The 26,209-nt window shown below is 38.0% G+C and overlaps 1 protein-coding gene across 3 annotated transcripts in view; it reads right to left on the bottom strand.

Moving 5' to 3' along the window:
• LIN9 (lin-9 DREAM MuvB core complex component) overlaps positions 1-26,209 on the bottom strand; it is a 40,121-nt gene that overhangs the window by 12,068 nt on the left and 1,844 nt on the right. The window contains exons 2-9 of one of the 3 annotated variants that reach the window (XM_066993631.1): positions 16,732-16,764; positions 15,555-15,649; positions 11,986-12,090; positions 9,976-10,109; positions 7,208-7,333; positions 2,431-2,588; positions 1,113-1,246; positions 2-121 (exon numbers count right to left, since the gene is read on the bottom strand). In XM_066993631.1, the coding sequence (XP_066849732.1) occupies positions 2-121; positions 1,113-1,246; positions 2,431-2,588; positions 7,208-7,333; positions 9,976-10,109; positions 11,986-12,090; positions 15,555-15,649; positions 16,732-16,764 (905 nt within the window). Of the gene's footprint in view, position 1; positions 122-1,112; positions 1,247-2,430; positions 2,589-7,207; positions 7,334-9,975; positions 10,110-11,975; positions 12,093-15,554; positions 15,650-16,731; positions 16,765-26,209 lie in introns of those variants that run through there. The other 2 variants (XM_066993632.1, XM_013174051.3) reach the window with 2 other exon arrangements.

The following is a 26,209-nucleotide window of genomic DNA, read 5'->3' as shown; positions in this document are numbered from 1 at the left end:
CTGTAATTGGAGACTGGAGTGAAGGTGTATAATGCAATCGGGGAGGGGTCATAAAGAACCTAGAAGGCCGTTGTTTCTGTCCAAAGGCAGCAATTGGCATTGTTTCATGGGGCTCATTACTCTATATGACGGGAAAAGGAAGGACATACTTCAGGTGCTAGGCTAATTAAAAACACCCCTTACAGTATACATATTTTATTTCTGGAATCTGGACTAGCCACGCACATCCATACCCCAAACCCAAGAAACACTGAAAGACTGAAAGAGTAACATTTTGCTTTTGGGCTAGCAAGAGCTTTAAAACCATATTCCAATGCTGGAGTTTGCATCACATCAAAAAACAGACCCTCACAAGAGTATTTCCAAAAATTCTATTGGCAAGTTGCAGACAAATCATGACTGAACACAAGTTCACTAGAGGCTCCAAACTCTCATCGTAACAGAGACTAGTCCTCAGACAAGTTAGTTGTCCCTTAGTAGACTGAATGCTACACAAGATACTAAAGAATATGATGCCATCTAAAAATTTTGCAATCTAGGTCAGAACATTTAGCAGGAACAATCCATGGAGCTCATAAATTTGTACAAAAGCACGAGAGCTAGGAAATAACTACAATTTTTTTGACCAAAGCAGTGTCATCACAGTTAGTTTCATTACCACAGAAGCTTGAAAATTAGACTCAATCAACTCATAATACTTGCTTCCAACTACCACAAGCCTTTACTCATTTTGTCAAATTACAAAGGGTCAGATTTCCTTAAACATTTTCTACAACTCCTGCCTGGATGCCATAGCAGAATTTTTTTTGGGATCTTACACTACTCATTATACTTCTTCATACTCAACTCAGGCTATAACACTAGCTCTAGTAAGTTATTCCAGTCTGAGCCATTATGTTTGTATTACAGAAGGTTATCCTGCTCTATAAAACCATGAGCAGTATGAGCTCACTCTCCTGGAAATTCCCAGGCACCTGGTACGCTTGTTTCTATTTTATGACAATACAACCTGGATGTAATATTTTGAATTTTATTCTTTTTGGTTAAAGGATAGAATTGCATGCTGTTTTCTTTCATTAAAACTATTTTAAGAATGTGTTGTTAATACTTACAAGAACTTCATAATCTGGGACTGTCTGTGTTCCAAGACCTGCCCTGTCGAAAGTAACTCTGTATGTAGCATTAAGAGTGTCCACGGCGTCTATTTGTCCTGTGAAGAGTCCGTCATGGACACCTCGCAACCGTGCTAAAAAAAAATATATAAATGAATAAAAAACAAAGAAACACCACAACACACACAAATATTATAACATTGTGATGCCAAAAACAGACTTAATGTATCTTTTGCAAGTAACCCTGGCATCATCCAATACATATATATTTGTATTAAAAACAAAAAACAAAACTGACTAGATTAAATGAAAAAAATCAAACCCTGAAAAAGAATTGTATGCACTAGAAATACTACCTAATTTTTGTCAAATTTAGTTTTGCAAGTCAAATATTTCTCAAATCTACTCCTTAGCACTACATTTATGTCTATGTAGAACAGCATTTAATACTCAATACCTTCTGACAGTCAGATTCTGCAGGCAAAAATCAGTTTCTGAGTGATTTTGTATACCATTTCTATTTGATGTCTTCCACTGATAACTGCATATTTAGTGAAAGACAACAAAGAATACAGCTCAAGGATACATCTCTAGGAGAGTAAGGAGATACAGCATTTTGCATGCCTGCTCATCAGCAAGAATTAAGGATAGTGATGCTGAAGATATCAGAAAGGAATAAGCAGAAGTGGCCTGAGTGGGCCATACCGTGCTCAAGAGAAAACAACCCCACACCACGAATAGATAGGATGGAGGTATTCAAGATTTTATGAAATTTAACAAAGCTCAGTGTTTTAACAAAGCTGAGTCATTTTCCAAAGGAATGTTTTTACCGGTACTGCTTTCTCAGTTCTGTGCAATTTTTTGTGTAAAACAATGTCATGTTTAACATGTGTGTCTAACTACACTGGAAAATTAATCGTATAACTGCTTTGAAACAGGTATTTTTATGTTTATGAAAAACAGAGCTTAAGTTTTATATTAGGTCAGATTTTAAACTTTCAGACAGTACTCAGCTCTTTGCATTGAAGCATCTCTCTCTCCAGGATTTTTTAGATATACTAGACTTAAAAAAAAAAATAATAATAATCTGGATTATGAACACCAGAAATAGTAAACCGTAATAAATCCATATCTCAAAACTCTGTCGCTGTTTTACAAATACTAGGTAATCCTCACAAGCACTTTCTCAATGAGCTAACAATAAAAACATACAATTTGTAATCTTTTAAATTTATTTTACCTACATAGACTAAGTACTTTATGGTTTACTAAAATTTGCAGAACTTTGGTTTTCATTTGTTTGTTTTTAAGAAGTTACCTGTAACTTTTGTTCCTATTACAAGTGGTAATGGAATTTCTTCTGGAAGATCTTTGAACTGTGAAATATCTGCAACTTTACGCTGCTGCAAAAGCCTTATTTTCTGCCGCTTCTGTTTTAACGCTGATCTCTCTTCCTCAAAGAAGGCAGAGGAACATCTATAATACAATTAGGTAAAACTATACTTAAATTCAACACTGAAAACATACATACACAAAGACATAACAAGTAAATAAGCACAGTTTACAGCTCATCAAGAGAAAATGAAAAAGCTTGAAGTGCTCAAGAGAGAACAATTTCAGTGAACAGATTTAGACAGCCTGAGTCCCCAAAATTATCCTAGAATAACAGTTTACTTAAAAACAAAGAAAAAAAAACAACAACAAACACTCAGAAATGCTGTTTGCATTAGTATTTCAGAAGAGTATAACTTTTTAGGACTTTTTTCTACTTACAGTGATCCACCTGGTCTCACAACAAAGCTAAAGCAGGTCTCACATCCAGCCTATCCTGAATACTAGTTCAGTGTTTGTACTCAGAACTTACTGTGAGGTCTCTGCCTGCCATTTCTTGCCAATACAGAACAGAACCCATTGGATCAGTTAGATCAGTTAAACTGACTTAAACTGACTTTGTAAGAAAGAGTGTCAGGCTCAACATAAAACGTCACTTCCTTGTCTCTTCTACTTGCATACGTGCAGAGTACAACTCAGATACAAAAATCTCTATTATGCAGGTGAATTGCTCTGACATTGATCACAGTAACAGTATAAATTTGTTTGAACGTGGGCTACTGTGTAAAAATCAGATAACCTCTAACAGTTCATACTTCACTTTGTTTTGGTCCCAAAGCCCTTACTTGTTTTTATCCATTTTCATTGTAATCTACTGATGCACGAGGAGAATACTAAAAGCATAAAGACATTAGGATTTGATCCTGTCTATTGTTCCTTGTTAAAAAGGAATATAATTCTTGTGTCAACAACAGAAGCCCTTTAAAAAAGGAATACAGGTTGCTACTGTAGGTCTGCTTAATTGCAGAAGTAGTTATTAAAGAAATAATTTACTACACCTTTCTTAATTGCTTTACTGCAGTCAAGTGCAATTTAACCTTTCTCTGTAGAACGTCTATAGGTATATACTGATTACTGATCAATAAGAAGTGCTACTTTACAAGACTGTTTTAGAAGACACTGATACCTCCTCCACTGGTTCCTATCACTATACTGTCAACTATTTTCCATTTTAAAACCTTTCAAGATCTTGCTTCGTTATTTATCTATCATGTAGCACTGAGCAGTCAGCTCCTATTTGCAAGTCTGCTTATTACTCTTGCTATATGATGAAATAAACAATCTTATGCTTTCTGTATACCCTTCACTCAAAGAATTTCAAAAAGCCATTTTGCTAATCTCCAAAATTTCTCTTTCTTGCAGTATGTATGATTTCTCTTAAGCTGCCAATGTACTGAGACGATTTGCTTTCACACCAAGCAGCAGTTTCACACTTGCTGTCTATGTGCATACACATATTTTGCCTTTTATCTTATTCATGGTTTCAAAGTTCTTATGGGGCATGAACCATCTGTTTTGATCAGTATGTACGACATTAAACACAATGAGATCTAAGCCCCAGGAAAGACATACAAAAATGCATGAACAGAAATAAACTGAAGCTATGCTGTACTTCTGCTAGACCTGGGCAGTAATGCACTGCAACAAAGGTTCTTTTTCAAGATTTTCAAATCCCGATGTGTTGTGTAGTCTATAAACATATAGTAGATTGAGCAACTGTGGGGGTGTGTCCACTCACTGGTTTACCATTGAAGAGCAGAATTAATTTACCTTGGAGTTGTGTATTGCCTAGTGATCCTCATTAGAAATTCAAACTATCTGGAAACGGATATAGTAGAGATATATGGTGGTTGGGGGATTTATGCAAAGCTTATTTGGATATTGCTATTTAAAGACATTATTTGCCCTGTATTTACTACTGGAGAGGAACAAGTATGAAATAGGGCTTGTCATGTGCTCTAAATGTCAAGTAGCAAAATGCAGGTCAGGGCATTTCAATTCCATTGAGGAGAACAGTGACTAATCACAGCAAGACAAAAAAAAAAGGGAGGAAAAAAAAGGGCCAAGAATAGACGTAATCAACGACACTGAAGGCCCTACAACATAAACGTTACGAATGTTTCTCTACTAGCCCAGATGTTCTCAAACAGACTCTTTCCCAAATGCTGTGGGTCATGGAGGTAGAAAGTATTTGCAATGTATTTCTGCCTTCTGTTATAGGAAGTCGCCAAGCCCTTCTCCCTCAAAACGTCCTTAAAAAAGGTCCTCTCATCTTTGTACCATTCCTATGAAAAAAAATGAAGGTGAAAACTATGGTAGAGATCACATTGCAACCTCTTTAGTTTTCCAGAGAGACTTATTTAAGAGGTTGAACACTCTTTTAGGCTTCTACCTTGGTCACAAATGTTTGAACACGGGAATCATCACCATCATACAATGTCAGGACAGGCATATCTAAGCTTAATTCACATCCATTCCTATTTCACAACCCCACTGAAATTTATATAGAGTAGACAAGACTAACTATTACCTCTTCCTTTTCTTGGAGTATATCTTTCCCCAGAGTCTACTGGAATCTTACAAGCTTTGCAGGCTCCCAGGAAGAATACTGTTGTGCCAACCAACCACACTGTTGCTGGTGTGATAGGACATTTAAAGTAGTAGCAGACATAAGAAAATATTACAATATATTTAACACAAAATGGAAGAAGAAAAAAGACAACCATGTGCACAGCTATCACACAGAGAAACTATTATTCTCTCTGCCATTAACACTGTGAATGTAATATGTCGTATGTTTTTTCCTCCCTCCAGGGAAGATACTAGTATGGCCATGGAATTTGCCTTACTTGCATATGACCGAGGACAGACAAGACATTTCTAACAGAATAGTAATGTCAAAAGACTTTGTCCTAGAACTAGATGAAAACTGTCTTGAATAAGCATTCAACTGATTTAGAATCATTCAAAACCTGTTATAACTGAACCCAAGGACCTCTCCAGAGATCTTGAAAAATTTTGCCAGTATTTCTTTGTTTTTAATTATTAAAGAAATTAAAAACAAACAAACGCCTATTTTAGGCTGACAAAAAGCAAGATCTCATAATCTTTTGGTTAACAAACAAAACCAGACTCTACATCCAGTCAAGTGCTTGTATTTTAGAATTGATGTAAAAGAACTTCCTGACCATTTAGAACTGTGGCTTCTTAAGCATGAGGCTCTCTTTTCAAAAAAAAAAAAAAAAAAAAAAGACTATACGACAGCTTAACAAAAAAAAGTATATACATCTATTATATAGTGGTACTTACTTTTGGCAAAAGTCAAATGAGTAAGAGTTAAATGATGATTGAAGCTCCAGCTACACCAACTCCCTCTCAGTGGGAAGCATAATGATAGAAGAACTAAAAACTCACAATTAAGCTTAAACGATATGAACACCTTTCCAAAAGGAGCTATTGTTAAGGTGGCTCTGCTGCTTTCCACGCAGTAGCATTTATAATTATGTAAAGCTGTTTACGGCCATGTAAGATTAAATAGCCTCCATCAGACAAAATACGATCTGACTCGATACAGTGATCTATGAAATTGATTCAGTGCTTTAAGTTTGCATATTTAGTAATTTATATAAATAAACCAGTCTTTTCTTACCTGAACACTACTTGCACATTTTTTTCTCCTGATCTTACAGAATTTAGGGAATCACAGACTGGTTGAGCTTGGAAGGGATCTTTGGAAATTACTTGGTCCAACTCCCCTGTTCAAATAGGAACACTGAGAGCAGGTTGCTCATGACCACATCCAAATGGCCTTTGAGTAACTCCAAGGTGGGAGACTCCACAGCTTCTCTCATCAACCTGTTCCAGTGCTCAATCACCCTCACGGTAAAAATCTGATTACTTACATTCAGACAGCACCCTCCTGTTTCAGTTTGCGCCCACTGCTTCTTACCCTGTCTCTAGACATCACTGAAAAGAGCCTGTCCTTTCACCTTCCCTTGAGGGATTTATACACACAGATGAGATCCCCCCTGAGCTTTCTCTTCTCTGTCCTAAATTGTATAGATTCTGTGAAAAGACTGAACTGAATCATTGCGTTTAAAATCTAAGAATTCTTAATCAGAGAACAAAATACACTTTTCATTCAACTCTGGATTCTCATCTATGATGTTCAATATTATATGGGTGACTTCCCCTGTCCCTGTTTTGGCAGCCAGGAGAAGCTGAGGATCTAAAAAATGGTTTAAAAAGTAATAAAAAAAATGAGAAGAAAACATGCATTTGTTCTCCCCGCCAAGAGCTAGTTATATCCAAAAAACATGTAGTGGAAAACTGGCCTGGCTTCATGCCAGGAAGCAATGCAACATGGAAGATAGAGTAATAATTTCAACATAGGCTAGCTTGAACACTCAAGTTATCTAGGATGGGAAGAGAACATTTAAAGTACTGGCTCATCAGAACTGCATGGACTGAACACACACACACAAGGAATGGGAGGGGGGTGGGAAGCAGTGTGCGCACTCAGAGAAAACCATTTCAATAAAAAGTTGTTCTACACTCAGCTATTATTTAGCTTTACTACCTGCATGCAAAATAATTCAAAAAAGAACAATTCAGGTAACATGAAAACTACATGTAATCATTGACTGAAGAGGAAGAGAGAGGGAAAGGGTGAGGGAAAGGGAGAGGTAGGGGGAGAAAATTACCTCCGTGGTTTTCCCATCAATCGTCTGATTTTTCCCCACTCTACTCTCGTCAATTTTCTGGTTTTCAAGTTTGGAAAGGATTCTTTCAGGCATACACAGAAATCATTATCTCCTTCAAATAGTGGTCTGTTAAAACATCAAAAGAAACTTCAGCAAAGCCAATGAAGTGTCATGAAAGTACTGCAACCCACTAAAGGAAACCATAAACATATGGTGAGGTATTAAGAGTAAAGGAAAGGACAATAGGTGCAAGGTGATACAGAGGAATACAAAAATAGTAGCCTTTTCATAAATTCATTCAATTATAAACCAGATTCTCAACAGAGGGTTCCAAAAATACAGGAAATTGAGCCAACTTGTCCTTGTCAGTAGCTCTACAGGAGACTTTTATTCTATCACAGCATGGCTCCATGATAAAGCGGAGGATCACTATTACAGAAGTGACAGTTTAGAGAACCTACCTACACAAGTTATGAATTTTTCTTGATGCTATGACCTATCGTAACCCAACGATATACCTTATGTTTTATGACTGTCTTTTACTTTGTAGTACCACATTCTTCTTGGGCTGAGGAGACAAGGGAGCAGCAATGGATATGCCTGCCTAATAGCAGGTTAATGATTAAAAACCATAGCAAGTGAAATAAATCTCACCTGGTAAGAACAAGAGAATAACTGCATCCTAGGTAAAGCCACTTTCCTCTATTCTCTACAGGGTACTAGGGTTTAAGAGGGAAATACCCCAAAGAGAGAGGATCTTGGAAGCAACACCACTTTCAACTGAATGTGTCAGGTGTCAGGAGAGAGGGAAGGTTCATGGAGATAAGGAAACTCAGGCAAGAATGGAAGAGAGTATTTTTACAGTAAAAGGATCTGCAACTGTGGCATGAAATGAAAGTAAACTGCTAAGGATGATCAATGGCGCTCAAGAAAAAGGTAAGTGTATAAAGGTTTTATTTTATCTAGTTTTAGTGTCTTTAACATTAGCATCTAAGAAAGTTATAAAAACAACTTTTTTTTTTTAAGAGAAAATCTGTATTTGATTTTTTTTTTAAACTATCACTTGACTTTAAACAGGTGAACTATAAACACATTGATAAGACTGGAAGGTCTGCGATGTGGTGTAAGCAAGCTACAGCTGTATCTGGTTCTGGGGGGGTCTATGATCACTGTGGTAGTAAGCTGTTCTTTAGATGTCTCCAGGTGTGTCAGAAGCTTACAGGAAACCATCCTACATATAGCACTGTAGACAGAATCCAACTGAAACAGCCTCAATAATCTAATAATTGCAGATGATATATAATCAGATGATAGCTTGATACATTAAAATATTTTTAAAACTTATGGCAGGCATACGGCATTTAAATAGATGATGTCAATTGAGGATAAGATTTGATTAAAATATGTTGAGCTTTGTAGAGAGTGCCGTATTTCATCAGCTGACAACTCTATGCTTTAAACTCTTCTGTGCTTCATATTGTCTAGATCGTATCACTCACAACATAAATCAGTTTTTCTTCTGCAGATATGTACTTTCTTAGTAAGCTATACTATGATAATATCTTAACATAATCATACCAGTGTATGCTTGTAATGTAAGATAACTATCAAAAAGGTTTTTAGAGTCACCCACTAAACACAAATTTTAGTTTACTGATAGACCTAAAGCTCCACAGACAATTATTCGAGAAAAAAAAGTTCTTGGACTGTTATAAATATCAAAATTATAAGCATCAGATATTAAAATTACTACTAGGAATAATAAGGTTTTTGTTTGTTTGTTTTCCAAATAAGACCAAGGGGGAAAAAAAAGTATGTAAAGACTATTTCTTTCAAAACAACTTCCACAGAATAATTATAAACAAACTAAAATGAACATGCAGTTTTTCTGCTTGAGGTAAACATATCCTAAAATGTTCTTCTGTTGCTATGACTGCCTGCTGAAGGAAAAGAGCTACAGCAATCCTTATTAAAATAGGAGAAAAGAACAGTAATTATTTTATTATGAATAAATTCTGGAAAAGAATGCTTGTAAACTCTGAAGTCATCCTTTCGAATATTGAATGTTAGCGTTTCATATATTAGTCAACCAGTAACAATTTTTACATTTTAGAATTTTTAGTTTTTACGTGATTAGGGACTAAATTAAAATGGTTCTTTCAAACAATTCATACCACCTTGACAGTGGTGTTAAAAGAACAAGTGCCAAAAGACTGAAGTATAGACTGTGGAAACAATCTGAGAGCTATCGATTAGGAGATCCAAGAAAGATTCTGACATGTAGAGGTGACCTGAACAGTCATAACCCAGCACTCTGTTAGTGATCACAATAAAAACAGGATAATGGGAAATAAACATACAAAATAAAAATGTATAACTTTTAGGGAAGCAGCATCTTACAAAGAAGCAGTCTCCTTTCCATCTCCATTGAGTACCACTGACCCAAGGGTTCACAAAAGCTAAAGTGTTCTGATAACTTCAGGCTTCAGAAGATAAAAGTACATGAATAAAATCTTCTATTTGGTAGAGGCAGAGATCATAAAAAGAAAAATATTTCCATGAAGGAAGACATTCCATAGAAGACTAAAAGAGCTACCCAAGTAGGTTGCTCATTATAAAAACAAACAAACAAAAAAAAATAATTTTCAAGATCTAAAAATTTAAGAATGAACTTTGGCATGTTTAACCAGTATATGGAAAACTGTAGCTCAATTTCAGAAAACGACTTGTTTTTATACTAATAAAATACTTATATAAAGAATACATACTTATCTATATTTGAGTAGAACCATTCATATATGCACCACTTGTGAGCTTTAGGAAGTTTGAGCAGGTTACGAAGCCGTAAACCAATCTTCTGTGATGCCTTCTTGTCTGGCGTTGGCATTGTTGTATTAAACTTCTATACAGTAAAATAAAGGAAATAGTTAAACATGGTCTAATATTCTTCAATATTCAAATTATTAAACTAGGTTTTCTTGATAAAAATTCATATATTAATAACTGTTACATCTTCATTGCACATATTGTTTCACGACAATTTTTTGTGTTGCAGATGTACAATTGTCCTTACTGCACTATATCAGCAATGCAATCAAAACAGATGGCAAACTTTAACAGGATCAATATAAATTATCTCTACATGAAGCTCTTTTAAGGAAAACATTTTCCAGCAGCGAAACTACATTATTAGTAACAACAGTATGGGCACTAACTACACACAGACCTCAAATGTTTGAGGCACCACTGAACGTTGTCTCAAGTTGGCATGTGTGATTTGGTGACTCACATGCCAGCACCGCCAACTCCCTCATTTGCACTAGTGATTCCACTCTTACTAATTTGGTTTAATCAAGTCAAAGCCCTGAGCAGAGTGTCGCCTTTTTATAAAAAGGAAGAGTACCTAGCATGGACATAATCAAGTTTTAACTAAATTTGAAAGATATTTTATAAATCCCAAAACAAGACATTTGTCTTAGATCACATGCATACTACACAATGCTGTGTTTAAACAAGACTGTGGAAAAATAATTCTGTAATTTCCTTGCAGGGATGGCTATCTTAACTGACAGAAAAACTTACTCAAAAAAACAGGTTTTCGAGAATATTAGTTTAACTGGGTCCCCATGCCATAATTAGTTGTTATCAGTGTCTAAATGCTCAAAAATGACATTGAGCAGCAGCAATAATAGAATAAAGTTGCCATCTTGTTGGCTCCTGCTGCGCTGAACTACTGCCTTCTAGATACAATTCCACTTTCTTCTGCTGGAACTTCAGGAAAACAAAGCCTAGCACAATGGCAAGATCTGTGAGCTACAGTAGCTGCAGTCTCTCACAAAGGTTTATCTAGCAATCCACAGGACATCCTGAACCAGACATTTAAGTACAAACTAACTGGGCTTAGAACATTAACCAGGCCTTTCTACTGTTAAGAAATCATAGTAGCAAAAGAGGAAAAATGCCTTGGTCCTCATCTCTGACAAAACAGACCCAGCAAAACAGCAATTGCTAAGTCTTCCCTATTCTACACTATGCACTACAGTTCAGAAAGGAAGTAAGACCAGTATTCAAATACTATCTTTTCGGTGTGACAAGTCCAGGCTCATAAGGTGACGGTACATACAGAGAAGTGATTTGGATGACAAAGGTATTACAGAGTCAATTCTTTGAGACAAAGAGATGTTGCCCTGTCTAACATAGCAAATAAAGGGTGAGAAAAATTACTGCTGCTCTTTCATGCTATACCAAGGAGTAGACAAGTAGAAGAGTAGAAAACCAAGCTGTTTGAAGTGGAGGACAGTATCGTTACAGGATCAAGAAGGTGCAGATGGCCATGAATACATTTTGGCTACTAATCTAAAGCTAGTTCCTACCTATTGGAACACAAAGTTCTACAGCAGCCTTCTAAATGATGTAGTTAGTTTGTGGAAGAACCGTAGTCAGTTTTTAACTGAGGTGGAAAAAATTTGTGCAGATTACAGAATATGATTGTTCACAGGAGCCAGATAGGCAATTACGGACTGCTTTCTAGCTCTGTATGCTTATGTCCAGGGTCAAAAAGAACAAGTACTCTCACAAATAAACTTAGGAACCCAGTTGTGAGGAAAAAAATACAAATCTGTTTTGAATTGTGGCTTACTCCTAGCAACAGCTTTCCTCACAGGCATATTCATAAACTGATAATGCAACTTGAAAAGCAAATATATTCTAATCTTCAGCTAACACAGATAGGCTTGTTCCCCTTTTTGGTAAAAAAATATCTGCATACATGTAGGTACCTGTGGAACCATCGCAACCTTCTGATTTCTTTTGGGTGACCTTGTGTTTATTTGTCTGTCATCTTCTTCACAGAAGAGTCGACTCCGTTTTGAATTTCTGAAGGGCTGCACGTATCAAAATTAAGAATGAATTACAAGAAAAAAACACTGATTTCTCTGTACATGCACAGAATTCACGGTGATAGAAATGGAATGTGTTTTCTCTTGCTGCCTACTGGATTTAAGGCACACGGTACACAATAAATAGTGCCTCCTAGCAGTTAAAAACCTAAGGGCTGAGAGAAGAGAGGAAGGAATTTAAGATTCTGGGCTTTCCAATGCTAACTATAACCCATTACTGTACTGCTGGCTCAGTTCCACTGAAGAATTTAGAACCTGACTCTCACTTGTTTCCAGACAAGTTAGGTGTCTAAACACTTTTGTATCAAAGCTTAAAATAGTACTTGTTTATAAGCACATCTCTCAAGCAGTTTGTTCTAAATTTGGGGTAAAAATGTTTATTCAAACTCTGTTTTGGTATGTTAGCTTTATATAAAATTTCTTTCAATAGCTTATGAGTCTAATAAAGTGTTTTATTTATTTATTTATTTTTAAACTCACTGAAAATGCCTACGCTGCAAAATACTAAGAAGCTAATGCCTGAAGAAAGCAAAGCTTGAGTAAGTTATATAAAAACATCAGATGAGAGAAGAATTTAGAATTTATGCTAAAATTTACTTGTGTGGTGGTAAGATGTTATAGCTCAAAGAGAATCAGAAGGCTGATTGAAAATGAGAAATCATATTGCAAATATATGTCATGAAAATTGTCTCCCCCTTTTCAACCACTTCTGTTTAGTTATTCCACAACATTTAACTCTACAACAAAAAAAAAGAGCTTTCAACGAGGACAAAACAGTAACCTATGACTGGCTATTAGTGCTGAAAGCAGGAAGCTTTCCCTTCAGCGAAGACTTTGTGGCCCAGCACAGGAGCCAGCTACAACTGAGATGTCTCTCCTTTGCAGAACTCCAGGACTGCACTATGTAGCACTCCTTGTAATTCAAAATATTAACAAAGGTGATGACTAAAGGCCAAATAAACGCAGATTTTGCTTCTTTCAGTAGAAATGGTGGAAATGCTACAAATTGTATGCAAACCACATAGGTATGAAATCTGTAGTACCCAAACGTGAAGAATTCTGATGACAAAGATAAGCCCTACATATTTTATAAATGTAATTACACTGGTGTATTTAAGTAACAGCAGTGCCATATATGTGCTAGACACCTAAGCACATTCAGCACACAGAAGAAGGAAACTCCTATTCCTTGTATACTTTACAAACAGAAAAGAGACGCACACTGGCAAGGGAACCAAACAATGCTCACAGCACATTAGCACAGTAATTAGTTTACCATGTTAATTTTTCTGGATGCTGTTTTTCTCTCTGCACATAAATGCATTGAGTTCTTTTCTTCCAATTTATTAGATCTTAAAAACAATGTTAGATTTCAATTACAACTTTTTCTTTCTTTTATATCATCTCTGCTGTCCTTGAAAAACCATGATCATAAAAAAAAAGTTCAGAACTATTCTAACTTTTGAGCAAGGAAATAAATCCACAAACCTGTTTCAACAATAAAAACTCTTACATCACTAAACTCCAATTTTTTTTTTTTTAATAACAGCGTTCTGCCCACAGGATGAGGCGTCAGGTTCTCTTGAATATTTGCAAACATATTTTGGTCCTGATACTTGAAATGCTGATTCTAGAACAACATTTTTTTCCTCACAAACGTCTTGGTGGCACTATACCCCACAAACATCACGTGCCAACACAGGAACACAAATACTCCATCTAGACAAAACATGAAAGTTCCTCCAACCTTACACTACGGCTATGTTACAGATCAAGTGAACCGTTTTATAACCCTCAACAAAAGCTACTAAATTCTATTCCAAGGAACTACCCAAAACAACAAACTTTTATCAGTCTGGATAACAGGTGCCTAACAGCAGAATAAAAGAACGGGTGTTGAAAGGAAGCATCATCTACCTTAGCTGAACAGGCCAGGCATTTTGGGGAAGAGTTTTCAATTGGTAGTACAACATATCTGCAAAACATCCAGTGTTCATGGAACTCAACCTAGTATAGAAGACTACATCACATCTCAGCAACATGAGCCACTGCTAAAACATCAGTCTATCCTCTGATCATGCCCCAGCTTTCTAGAGAATACTGAGTCAAATTCTAAGTTTGAATCCTTATTTTCAATACCTACAGGTAGCATACCTGAAGTCTAACAAAGTTTTGATACAAATATTATGGCTTAACGTGACCTCCAGCGGGAAGTAAGGGCCACCACAAAGTTCCAGTCACTGTCTGGAACTGCGTTTTTTAGACCTTTGTAGTTCTCCAGCATAAGCACGTAGCAACATGTAAACATATACCTGCATGAATCCTACCAAAATAAATACCTTCTCTGTGTAAGTTTCTCTCTTCAGGGATAAAAATCACAGAACAAACTACACAGGAGATGTCAGTCACGTTGCTTAATGCTCTGCTGGAGGCTTCTCAGATATTTTGATTACATGGAGAGCAGGCAAGTACCATAGTTTCTAAACAAAATTCTTCCCTTCAAGTAAGCAAGCAGTTCATAATAAACAAACAACTTGTGATTTGAATAAAAACCAGGTGAGAATTGGCAAGTTGGTTGCAGTTATTGTGGAAGAAGGCAGCACCAAAAGAATATAGGAGAAAGATCTGCATAGCTGTTGAGGGAGCATATCATATACTCTCCAGGGTGTTGTAGAAAGAGCACACAGTAATACATATGTAGACAAACAAGGCATCAGGTGTGATATAGCTGTTGGCAAAACCAAACCAAAAATCAAGTAACTAGGTAAGGTAGGGGAAGTCCAGAATAATCTAGAAAAGTCTGAACTTGATACAACGGGGAAAGAAATGACAATGGAATGCTTCAGAAAGGTGGAAACGGTCAACCTAAACAATGGGGGAAGCCTTGGAGGCTTCAAGGCCTTTACCTTTACCTTTCATTCCCCCACTCCAAGGCCATTCTTTAACTTAAGGTCCCCTTATGAGTCCTCTCAGAACCCTGCAGGACATTTCCCTAACATTTCTTTATTTTTATTAAAACCTCTCCTGCAGAAGGCACAATGATAGAAGTGCGCTCTGATGTTTTCTCTTCCTTTTCCTTATGCATCAGTTCTCAGCCAAAATTAGAAATGAGAGATTTCATGAGATAAAGCAAATGGTTGACAAGAAGTGGAGTTTCTTACGTTCAAGGTCTGTAGATTCAGTACAGACATTTCACACATTTTCTCGACAAAAGAGAGAGAAAATGATTATGAGCTATCTTGAACAAGGTCAGCAATTTAGTTAGTTTGCTTATTCATTTATGAAAAATGCTTTCAACTCATGCTGAAACTGTGTAGACTGCTTTCGAAGGATACAGTTTAACATTCTAAGATTATGAAAGTATGAATTCTCAAATTTTCTGATCCTTACATTTGATTAACTTTACAGTATTTAACCAATCTAAAAGTTGTCTTTTTACTGCTTCTTACCATTTCCGCAGCAGAACCAGCATTCTTGCTTTTCCAAATGGGTGTTTTCTGGAGAGAATTATATTTTTCATTCCACGAATTGGATAAGCTTCCCTCTGTTGTGAAGAATTTGTGCCATTAATATACATAGCCATATGTGTGTGTTTTTAACAGAGCTATTACCCAAAAGCTAGCATAACATCATCGTCTACTAATATATCTTTTGTTATTTACAGTGTCTTCTTTGGGTTCAACTATAAATGGGTTTTAGATCTCAATATTTGTATTAAATTGTTCTAAACATTAACTAAAAAAATTGAATGAAATTTTCAGTACAAGGAGAAACTTGAAAAAACTTTATTATTCCTGAGAAAAATAGATTTCAGGAACCTCCTTTGCTGGAATCAGTTACTTCCATTATTTCCACTCACAGGGGAACATGCATCTAGACAGCTTTATCACAGCTGTAACTTAATCTTGGAGAAGGTAAAGCTCTAAAAGACCTGGCTACCTTCGTTTTAAAAAGTGATTAATAGAATGTACATCAACAAGTCAAACAAATTTAACTGAAACAAGCTATGTTAATTAAAACAGATTCAGCAGACCATGTCTTCTTCCTTGTGTAATATAAGACTCATAATATGTAAAGAAATTTCTATTGTTGGGTATTTTGTAAGTGTTCAAAATTTGTATGTAACGTCCGGGAAAACACTTTCAAATAAAAGATATAAGAAAAAGATTTTTGAGTTAGTTTACAACTTGCTGACAGAAAACGCAATGGGTTTATGAATTTCCTTCCTAATGTAAATTTTGTCACATGTTTAGATCTCACTGAGAATCCTTCTCCTGTCTCATCTTCAAGACAGAAAAAAATTACATCAATTTTCTCATCAAACCTGATGCCTAAGAAGGTACTTAAGAAGAAACACACTTCAGGAATGTCACCCAGAAGATTAGTGTCTAAATACACCACGACATATGCAGTTTCAACCACCAAGGATTATCAATCTACAGAATTAACAAGTAAACACAATAAAACTAATCATATTTTACCCCCCCCCCCCCCCAAAAAAAAAAAACACCAACAACACTGTTTTTCAGTGTTATTTTCTTGAAGTTTTTGAAGCCAGAAACTAAGCATGCCTAAAGGTCAGCATGGCTGTTTCATTTGTACATGTAAATAACATTAGTTGCTTACCTTTCAAGCTCACAAGTGCTTTTGCTGAAGAACCTGCAATAGAATACATCAGAAAATCCACATAAATCGTAGAGTTATTTCAAAGAATACAAATGCTGAGCGCTTTTATTTAACACAGCGGATTCTGAACGGGCTTCATGTCCAATCTACATGCTTGCATGCAGTTGTAACTATGTTATACAATTTACTAGGGTACAGTAATTAACTTTTTTATTGTCCTACTAATTCAAAATTCTTCAATGCCAAAAAAATCCATGGAAGCAGCAGTTTAGGCAAACTAAGCTTGAACCAAAAGTAGAGAGATGGCTAGCCCATTGCCCCCTGGTGGGAACTCCTTGCACAGAAATGCAGCAGTCAGGCATTAGAAATGCAGGTGTGAGCTTTATTCTGCTTTCACTGTTCCAACTGGGTAGCGCATCCTTCAGAATTTCACTGCTCCCGCAAAACCTCTGCAGTGGTTTTGGGCCAGAAAGCACAAAGCCAAGCCTGACTGCTGCCCTCACGCTCTGCGATTTGCAAGTGTCTCTCTAAGAATAAACCGTTTGAAGCAATTATATTAGGAGAAGGAAAAGATATTTCTGCTTGACGGTGCTTCAACATTCATGCTCTTCTTTCAAATCAGGTTTAACTTCCCGCATGTTCCACTGTTGCAACACCTTTCATTCTTGCATTGCATCCTCTCCTCCTCCTCACTTTCCCCAGGTTCCTCCTTCAGTTTCTCTTTGGAAATTCCATGAGAACTTTTGACTCCAAAGGTCTGAAAATCTCTTTGCTTGTGACTGCTCTGTATCTAAGTCCTAAACCCATTAACTTTATCGTGCCAAAGATCCTTCCTTCACTGGGACTCATTCAAGGGAATATCACAGAGCCAAAAATGAATTATTGCCCCTTTCCACGAGAATGGAGTATTTTGGCTTTGGGTGGACCCTTGAAGGAAACACAGGTGTAGCGAGGACAAAAAAGACCAAAACACCTACTTTCCTTATTTTTTTCCAACATATTTTGTTCACTACCATCTCACTGTACTTTGTGTAGAAAAAAATAATACAAAATGAAAGTATTATTTGCAAACAGTTAAAAATATGCTTGAGTTTGAGATATAAAATTGAACTAGTTTTCACTTGTTGATGGTTTAGAGGGCCCCATCCCAGTATCTTCCAAGCTGTCCAAATCTAAAATGGCTATTACACATGGGATTAAATGTCAGAAATACAGTGACAGACCTGGGCTGTACTGTTGCCCTTCCTACGCGTTTCTTTTCTGATCTATCACCTTTGATGGTTTGGAGGCCTAAAAGTGGCTGGTACAGGAACTCACTTCTATGGTGACCTTGTTCACAGTGAATTCAGCTCTTGTAATGGAGGTGTGGCACGGTACTACTGATTTATACCTCAAAGATATTACAGGATTAATTAAAGCCATCGTGGGCATTTTTTTTTCTTTTAAAGTATTTCATACTAATAACACATGCCATACACCGTGCTTGCATAAATACACAGATACCCTGCTATTCACTAGGAACGCAGTCCCGAACAGTACAAGTCACGTAACGGCTGCTGAAGAAACCTGTATCCTCCCCCCAAAAAATCGTGTAAGGGATGGTGGGAAATTTGCGCAGGGATTACTAAATACTCACAGTTTAAAAACACAGGGGGAAAGTACACGTCATTGAGGATGGAGAGGCAAAAGCTGAATCATCAGTACCGTTGGATGGAGAAGATGCTAGCTTCTCAAAATGGAACACTAATCTGAAAAGTCTCAAGCATTTCACCTCAACACACAATAATTTCCTTTTTCTGACCATCTTCCTCATACAAATGACATTAAATCAATTCAGTCAAAGTTTAATTTGTCAACAGCAAGAACGAAACAATTCAGCAAGAGGCAGCAAAGCTGCTACAAGGGGATTCAGTCTCATAGGTGAAGTACCTGAGACTGTTTGCTAACCACCAAAGTTCGGTGCTTCACTGGTAAGACTGATGACGGTCAGTAGAACAGGGCATTAAATGACTGGCATCAAAATCACCAGGTGGAGAAGTGATGGACATCAGAATGCTGCTGTGCTATCGTTCAGCTTTGTAGGATTACCACTCCAAACACCGTTAGCTGCCAAGGTCTTATCCACTTGGCATAGCTAGGAATCAGTAGGTTGCCCCATAACCTAAATCCTCAACAGATGCATACTTAAGACAATTTCCATTTTTTTTCCCCACTTAACCTGCAAATGAAGTAATCTAAACAGAAAAGGGAGTTTTTATTTAGAAATACGGGTGTCCAAATAAAGTTCATCATCTTATCAAACTTCAAGGAAAACTGTACATTCCCCTGCTTTTTCCATTTAGTTTAGCTGTATTTTACATACAACCAGGGCCACAAAAACAAAAACTAGGATGATCTTCTGAGCAATAATGAGTTACGATAAAACATATTCAATATTTAACACAGATAAAAGCGTTTCAGAAACTATAAAAATTGCAGAGTGATTCAGAATACATTCACTTTTTAAAAACTATCCTAAGTTTTAGTTAGAAGAATTGTTGGATTTATAGTAGCACGACCCCACATTAAATACCACTGATTTTATACACTCCTTCTGTTCTGAACAACAAATATATAATCAGTCTTTTTAAACAGCATTTTAATTATACAGATAAAGATTAAAGCAGAATCTAAACGTGTGCTCGAATGTAAATACCTATTATAACAATGACACATCTCATTTGTACAAACATCAAACACTTAAGAAATGGGTGGAAAGGATGAAAGGCCTATCCATCGCATTAGATGTTACAACCAAAATCTAATTCTAGCTCCTCCCGGTTCAGATCATCATGGAAGTGACTCAATACTGAAAGCAAGAAAACCTCAGCCTAAGGTGGAAGTATAGCCAACACCACAGCAGTGGAGCAGAAATTAGATCTGCTTTCAACATGGCCATGTTATTCCACTGTGAACTGGATGGGCGGCTTAGATGCGTTTTAGTACCCTGTTGAGTATAGGGCAGCAGTGGGGCTGGGCGCACGCTCAGCAAGTTTGCTGGTGACACCGAGCTGTGTGGGGCAGTGAGCGCGCTGGAGGGAAGGGATGCCATCCAGAGGGACCTAGGCAGGCTTGAGGGGTGGCCACATGCAAACCTCATACAGTGCAAAGTCCTGCACCTGGGTCGGGGCAATCCAACATGAATATAGGACGGGCTATGAGCGCATAGAGAGCAGCCCTGAGGAGAAGGACTTGGGGGTGTTGGTTGGTGAAAAGCTCAACATGAGCCAGCAATGTGCGCTTGCAGCCCAGAAAGCCAACCGTATCCTGGTTGGCTTTTTTTTTTTTTATTTTTATCCTTTTACTTCCCTGGTCCTGCTGGCCATACCACTTTTGATACAAGCCAGCATGCCACTGGCCTTCTTGGCCACCTGAGCACACTGCTGGCTCCTGTTAGCCAGCTGTCAACCAATGCCCCAGGTCTTTTTCTGCAGGGCAACTTTCCAGCCACTCTTCCCCAAGCCTGTTATCGCTGCACGGGGTTGTTACGGCCCAAGTGCAGGGGTATGACCCAAACACTTCGCCTTGCTGGATGTCACGCAGCTGAACCTGGCCCATTGATCTAACCTGTCCAGGTCCCTCCACATAGTCTTCCTGCCCTCCAGCAGCTCAACATTCCCACCTAACTTGGCACCATCTGCTAGCTTACTACATGTGCACTTGATCCTCTCATGCAGACCACTGATAAAAATGTTAAATGAAACTGTCCCCGGCAGCGAGCCCTGGCAAATACCACTGGTGACCAGCCACCAACTGGACTGAACTCCAGCTTCACTTATTGCTGCACTTGGCAAGCTTGTATTTCATCAGAAAAACCTGCAGAAAGATATTCTAAAACAAAGCAAAAACATCACCGCTTCCTACGCACTTCTTTGCTTACCACGGTTCTCATAGTCTGTTTTTCCTTTGATGGCAATTATGTAACAATATTTTTGCAATTTACATCAGCTCCTCTTTAAGGTCCCTTCCGACCCAAACCATTCTATGATTTTATTGCTTTGCTTATGTTGCTAGTAAATGTATTACTTGAACACAGTGTCCATACTTCACTGAGTTTGAAAAATTGGAAGAGGATTCTGCACAGAGCTAGGAGAAAGACTGGAACCTCTAAAGACGCCTTAATGCAAAAAAGCCAAGATCCACCCAATCTTGTTCTTCCCAAAGAAGGTCAAGATCTGCAGTGACTGCAAACATCTACAAAGAACGAGAATTCAGATCGGAAGTAGCTCTGCAGCCTTCTCTTCCAAGGAAAGACATAACTAGATTTACTTGTTGAAAGATGACATTGGGTAAGTTTGGATTAGCAACAAATGCCGAAGTTTGCCACTTTTCGTACTAACTATGCTAAGGAAGGGCAACATGGACTCCCTACCATTTGAACTCTTTAAATCAAATTCACGTCTACTTTTAAAGGGAAAAGTGTAGTTGAAAAGGGAAACACAGAACTGATGCACTTATATTCCAAACACAATGGCCTTTTCTGGCCTTAAAAAAAAAATCTGTAGAATATATGCACCACAGACGTGCAGTAAAAACAACTGTTATGGATTGCAAGGCATTTAATAGTCTAATAACAGGGAACTTATTAGTACCTAAAGAGTCAGGAGTAAGAGTATTTATGTTTTTACAGCTCTAGTAAGAAATGATTTTCCGGAAGTCCATATAAAACTGAATCAAATAAAAAATCAACGTTAAAATAACGTTAAGTCTGACGGGTTTAACACCATAAGGACCATGTTTTTTCACACCAGGCTGTACAGAAAAACTGGCAGCAGGGGCCATGCCGAGGGACAGCTCCCCCAGTCCCAAAGCACCTGGTCTGCCAGCCCCATCCACGCTCCAGCAGTCACTCCTCTTGCCCCAGCCTCGCTCTCCAAGCACCAGCTTATGGACATTGCCATGAAGATAACCTAAAACACCTCCTCTGACTGCTTTGCAAGTGCTATGAACAGGCTTAAAGAGGAATTCTGATAGCTTGCCCTCTAAATAGTACTTTTTAATGTGGAGATCAGCCGTGAGGCATGAGGAAAAGCACTGAAATCTGACTTCAATATTTGGAAAAGGGGAAAAGCTTAAGTTTAAAACCAAGAACCTATTCCCTCTTCCCATTTGAAAAAAACATATCTGAATGACAGAGAGGGAGCATCACTGCCATTCAGTATGGGCAGCTGTGGGTGCCCTGATGTGTATTTTCAGTACTAACATGAAGGCAGAGCAGTTTAAACAACTTCTCAACAGCTGAGATTCACATTTAAACAGGAACACCGAGTGGATTACATTTGTGAAAGATTATTCAGTTTTTTTTTTTTATAATGAATTTGTAACAGCTGGTTATAATTTTGAAAATAGAAGTTAGAAATAGCCAAATGGATGTCCCATAGGTGCTGATTTTACTAATGTGTGAGCACAAAGAGGTATTCCAAGAGCATACCTAAATCAATACAGGCAATTATATTATTCAGGTAAGTGATAATATAAGGTAAAACCTTTCTTCACTAGACTGTTACACCATTTTGTCTCAATTCAGCACAGGCGAGCAGTTATTTTTTAACACTGATTGCATGAATACCTCTAAAACCTATGTAATTAAACTCCATTGCTGGCTCTAAAAATGGTGTGACAGTGGACACTTGTGGAGAAGAGGGGAGAAACACCAGCCTTTCTCACAGAACGAGTCGCTAGTCCTCCTAGAGATCATTCACTTGCACAAGCACAGCAAAGGTTGTTGGCAGCAGAGGAAGCATCTCTAATGATTTGCCACTAAAATTCAGGAAAACTTAGAAAGTTAAAAGCACACACATCATAGAAAAAATGAGTTCGAGAGCTTTAAAGCTCCCTGTGAAATTTGGGTTTGCTGTAGAGGTAAATAAATAAATGAAAGAACAGTAACTTTAGCTTCAAGCATGGACCAGCATTTCACTCACGTTATGAGACCACTAACAGACTGATATTTGTGTGTTTCCACATCCTAATTGAACTTCTGGGGGGAAGTCTATTTTTTCAGCCTTGTGAATCCCTTTACAGGACTTGTGCAGATAATAACCACGACACCAAAGCCCTCTTTTTGAAACATTACATTCTCATGATGGACAATATGCTGACACCATGGTAATATACAATTCTGAACGTATGCAGTACAAACAATGCCAAAATGATTAGTTCTGGGTACTGCTTAGCAGCCATGAAATACGTCTTGAGCCCTCTCCTGAGTGCTGTAATCTCGAGGCTCTGCTGAGCTTCTGCCTCAAATATCCGGCGTGGCGCTGCATTCACAGCCCCTTTGCCCTAGGAACGGAAAACCGAAGCAGCAATGTGTATGCCCCATCCTTCCCTCAGCTTCTCAGAAGCGTCATACACAGGGGGCAGTGCCATGAACCACAGCTAGGTGTGCTGGGGGCAGAGGAGGATTTCTTCCTCAAGCACTTGCCTGTGCTGCAGCCTTCACCTGCGGGATAAAAGATCCACATCCCCCTTCCCTTCTGCCTGTCCTAAAGCACAAGCCCCTACAAACAGCATTAGCAATGTCTACCAGTACATATGTGGCTGTATAGTACCATTTTCAGTACCTGCATTGCTAACGCTTTGCCACCCAACGTTACCGCATTCTGGCTTCCTGCTTGGGTTCACCTGTCACTTGGTGGCGTTTACCTGCAGATGACACAAACGCAGCACTCGCTATCAGCTCAGAGGCTTGCTCCTGCTGGCGGCACCGTGCTGATCTTTTAGTTAGCTTAGCTTGCTTTCACTTCTTCCAAATCTGACTTCTAGGGAACCAACTCTGCAGGTCCTCTCCATTCAGCTTTACTTGTGCACAGGAAGGCACTGACCCAATGATCTACAGAAACAATTCTGTCTCTACAATATAAATCCAATTACGAGTATTTTGTACTTATGCAGTTGGGACCTTGAATGATCTGGAATTTCTCTGTTACAAGATTTGCGGTAGAATTGTTCCTTTTTCACAGAACTTTGCTTCACACCAGGTCACTGCATCCCTCTCCCCTTGCAAAACTAGTGAGAAAAGGCTTAAACTAAAGGCACAAACTGCAGACGAACTTATACACTGCCATCATTTTGATTGTTTAGGTTGTTAGTGTGAGCTCCCTTCCTCTGCCTTCACCGCTCAGCTGCATCACGCAGCTTGCCAGAGGGCAAGCAGGTGCTTTCACAACACCGAAAGCAAATGCCATTTAATCAGATTTATAAGCGTAGCATGGTTAGAATAATGGAGCTCCAAAATTTCAGTTATCTTGTCACTGAGTACACTGCATTTAATTATAATTCTAGGTGAAAACTCAATTACAGTCCACTGCTCGACTATAAACTCTGCTAGAGAAAAGTCATGGGATTAGGCATAAACCTCAAAGTTTGATGGTTGGGTACTATTGTAGCTCTTTTAGAGACTGATTTTTACATCACCATGGAAGATTTCAAAAACAATTTTGCAATGCTCACTGTTATTATCCTTTATAAGTTAGAGGCAGAAAGCCACGTGAAGACAGAGTTAAACTGATCTAAGCTTATCAGACTAAGTTTGTATCTTCATTTTAAGTATAGGACTGGAAGTGAAAGACCTAGGTGTAACAATAATTACAACGTACCTGGAAAACAACCAGTTCACCAAAAGAATTAAGAATAGGGATGAAAGCACAAGACAGACACTTTTTGACACTTCTATGTTTCTAGCAGTTCACCAGCACTCCAGAAAGCTCCCTCTCTATTTGATGAAAGCAGAGAAACGTCCCCTACTTGCACCAAACGCTGGCTTCTGCTGTGCTGACCTTGCTTCTATTTACCTATTGCCTTCAAAACATACGCACCGTGTGCCTGCTTCGTGTGCCAGGCAGACACTTCACGTGCCAATGGTCTCACTGCTGGCAAGGGTTTGTGCTACAGCACAATCCTAAGGCAAACTGAGCAACGTACTGTATTGTAGGAACTGTTACAGGTGGAGCAACAGACCTGTCAAACCTTTCTGGTGCTGCTGTAGGCAACATAAGTTTTTTCTTCTTTTTGCCACCTTTAAGTTAACTTCCCGAAACACACAGTACCTTCCCTGGAACATGGGTATGACGGAAGTAGGAACGGCAACTTAAACACTGTCCATTCTAGTGAGGATGGAGAGTAAACCCAATAAGCAATAAATTGCTGCTAATTACAAACTGTGGTTCTCTTAGTTGGCCTATGATTTGTATTAGCCACATTCTAAACATGGTACAGCACACATGACTGAGCTGTACCAAATCAAGATCGTCCATTCTATCAGTAATTTACGATGATCCTTCATAAATCCATTTGGCTAAAACAACAAGACATGCCACAAAGGAATGAGTTTTTCTCCTCACAGTTGTTGGAGCTGTAACAAAGATCCATGCCGTGCAGCCAGAAGCAAGATTTCAACTCCAGGCCATCTCTCACTAAGACTCTTCTGTTACAGAAGCAGTTCACGTATTCACGAGCTTGCATAGTGATGCACAAAACAGTGTCACTAAAAATATGAATCTGCCTTGTTGTACATACATTTATCAAAACTATTAAATGCCCTAGTTTTAGTTTGACACACATTTGCAGCTTCATTTAAAGTTTTACAGAGCTTCATGTAAGTAGAGATGTGCTACAGCTAACATACAGGACAACAGAAAGCAAGTGACAGATCCTGAAAGAAATATAAAACTTCTTAGATGTCCCATGTGATTTTTATTTTTCATTTTTTTGGAAAAGCCACTGTCAGAATAACTTTTACAAAGAAACAGTTATTAGTCTGTACACTTTCCTAAATTGCTGAATGATTTAGTGATTACTCAGAGTAATTTTCTTTAAAGACTTAAAATTATTAAACTGAAATCCATTATCAAAATTCAACTAGTGTCATGACTATCGTCTATATAATCTTACAAGAGCACCGTGTCAAGCCTTTCAGGAAAAAACCCTTCACCTGTAAATCCACCTTTGTGTTCTAATTAAATGAATGACAATGGATTCCCCACGCATATCAATACAACAAAATCTTCACACACAAACAAGTGAATTATTTTTCCCCTCAGAAGAATAGAGGCCATAAAACCAGATGTGAGGCAGACCTTTCTCTGCCTGATCTTACCCTACTCCACGTCACTTCCAACAAAACGTATTTCTCTCCGCAGAGCTCTTGTGAATATCCAGATCCATATTCACACATAACCAATTCCGTACCAAAATAATTCCAAACCACCACAGCGCACTCATAGAGCTGACAGTGCTCAAGATGACTACCATTTGGTGTTAACAGGAGGGGTGTGATGTAATGTTTATTTTTCCATATTAAGCAATTGCAATATATGCTAGCTCATTTGTAATGAAATGCACACAGGGCTGTGTTCTACGTGAATAAGCAAGTGCAGATATACAATGTACTGTAACACTCTACCACAGCGATTAACGTAGGAATCTTCCTGTATAA

The sequence above is a fragment of the Anser cygnoides genome, chromosome 3, assembly GCF_040182565.1.
Source record: "Anser cygnoides isolate HZ-2024a breed goose chromosome 3, Taihu_goose_T2T_genome, whole genome shotgun sequence".
Lineage (NCBI taxonomy): Eukaryota > Metazoa > Chordata > Aves > Anseriformes > Anatidae > Anser > Anser cygnoides.
Note: the sequence above shows the minus strand (reverse complement) of the source record. Positions and strands in the feature narration are given on the sequence as shown.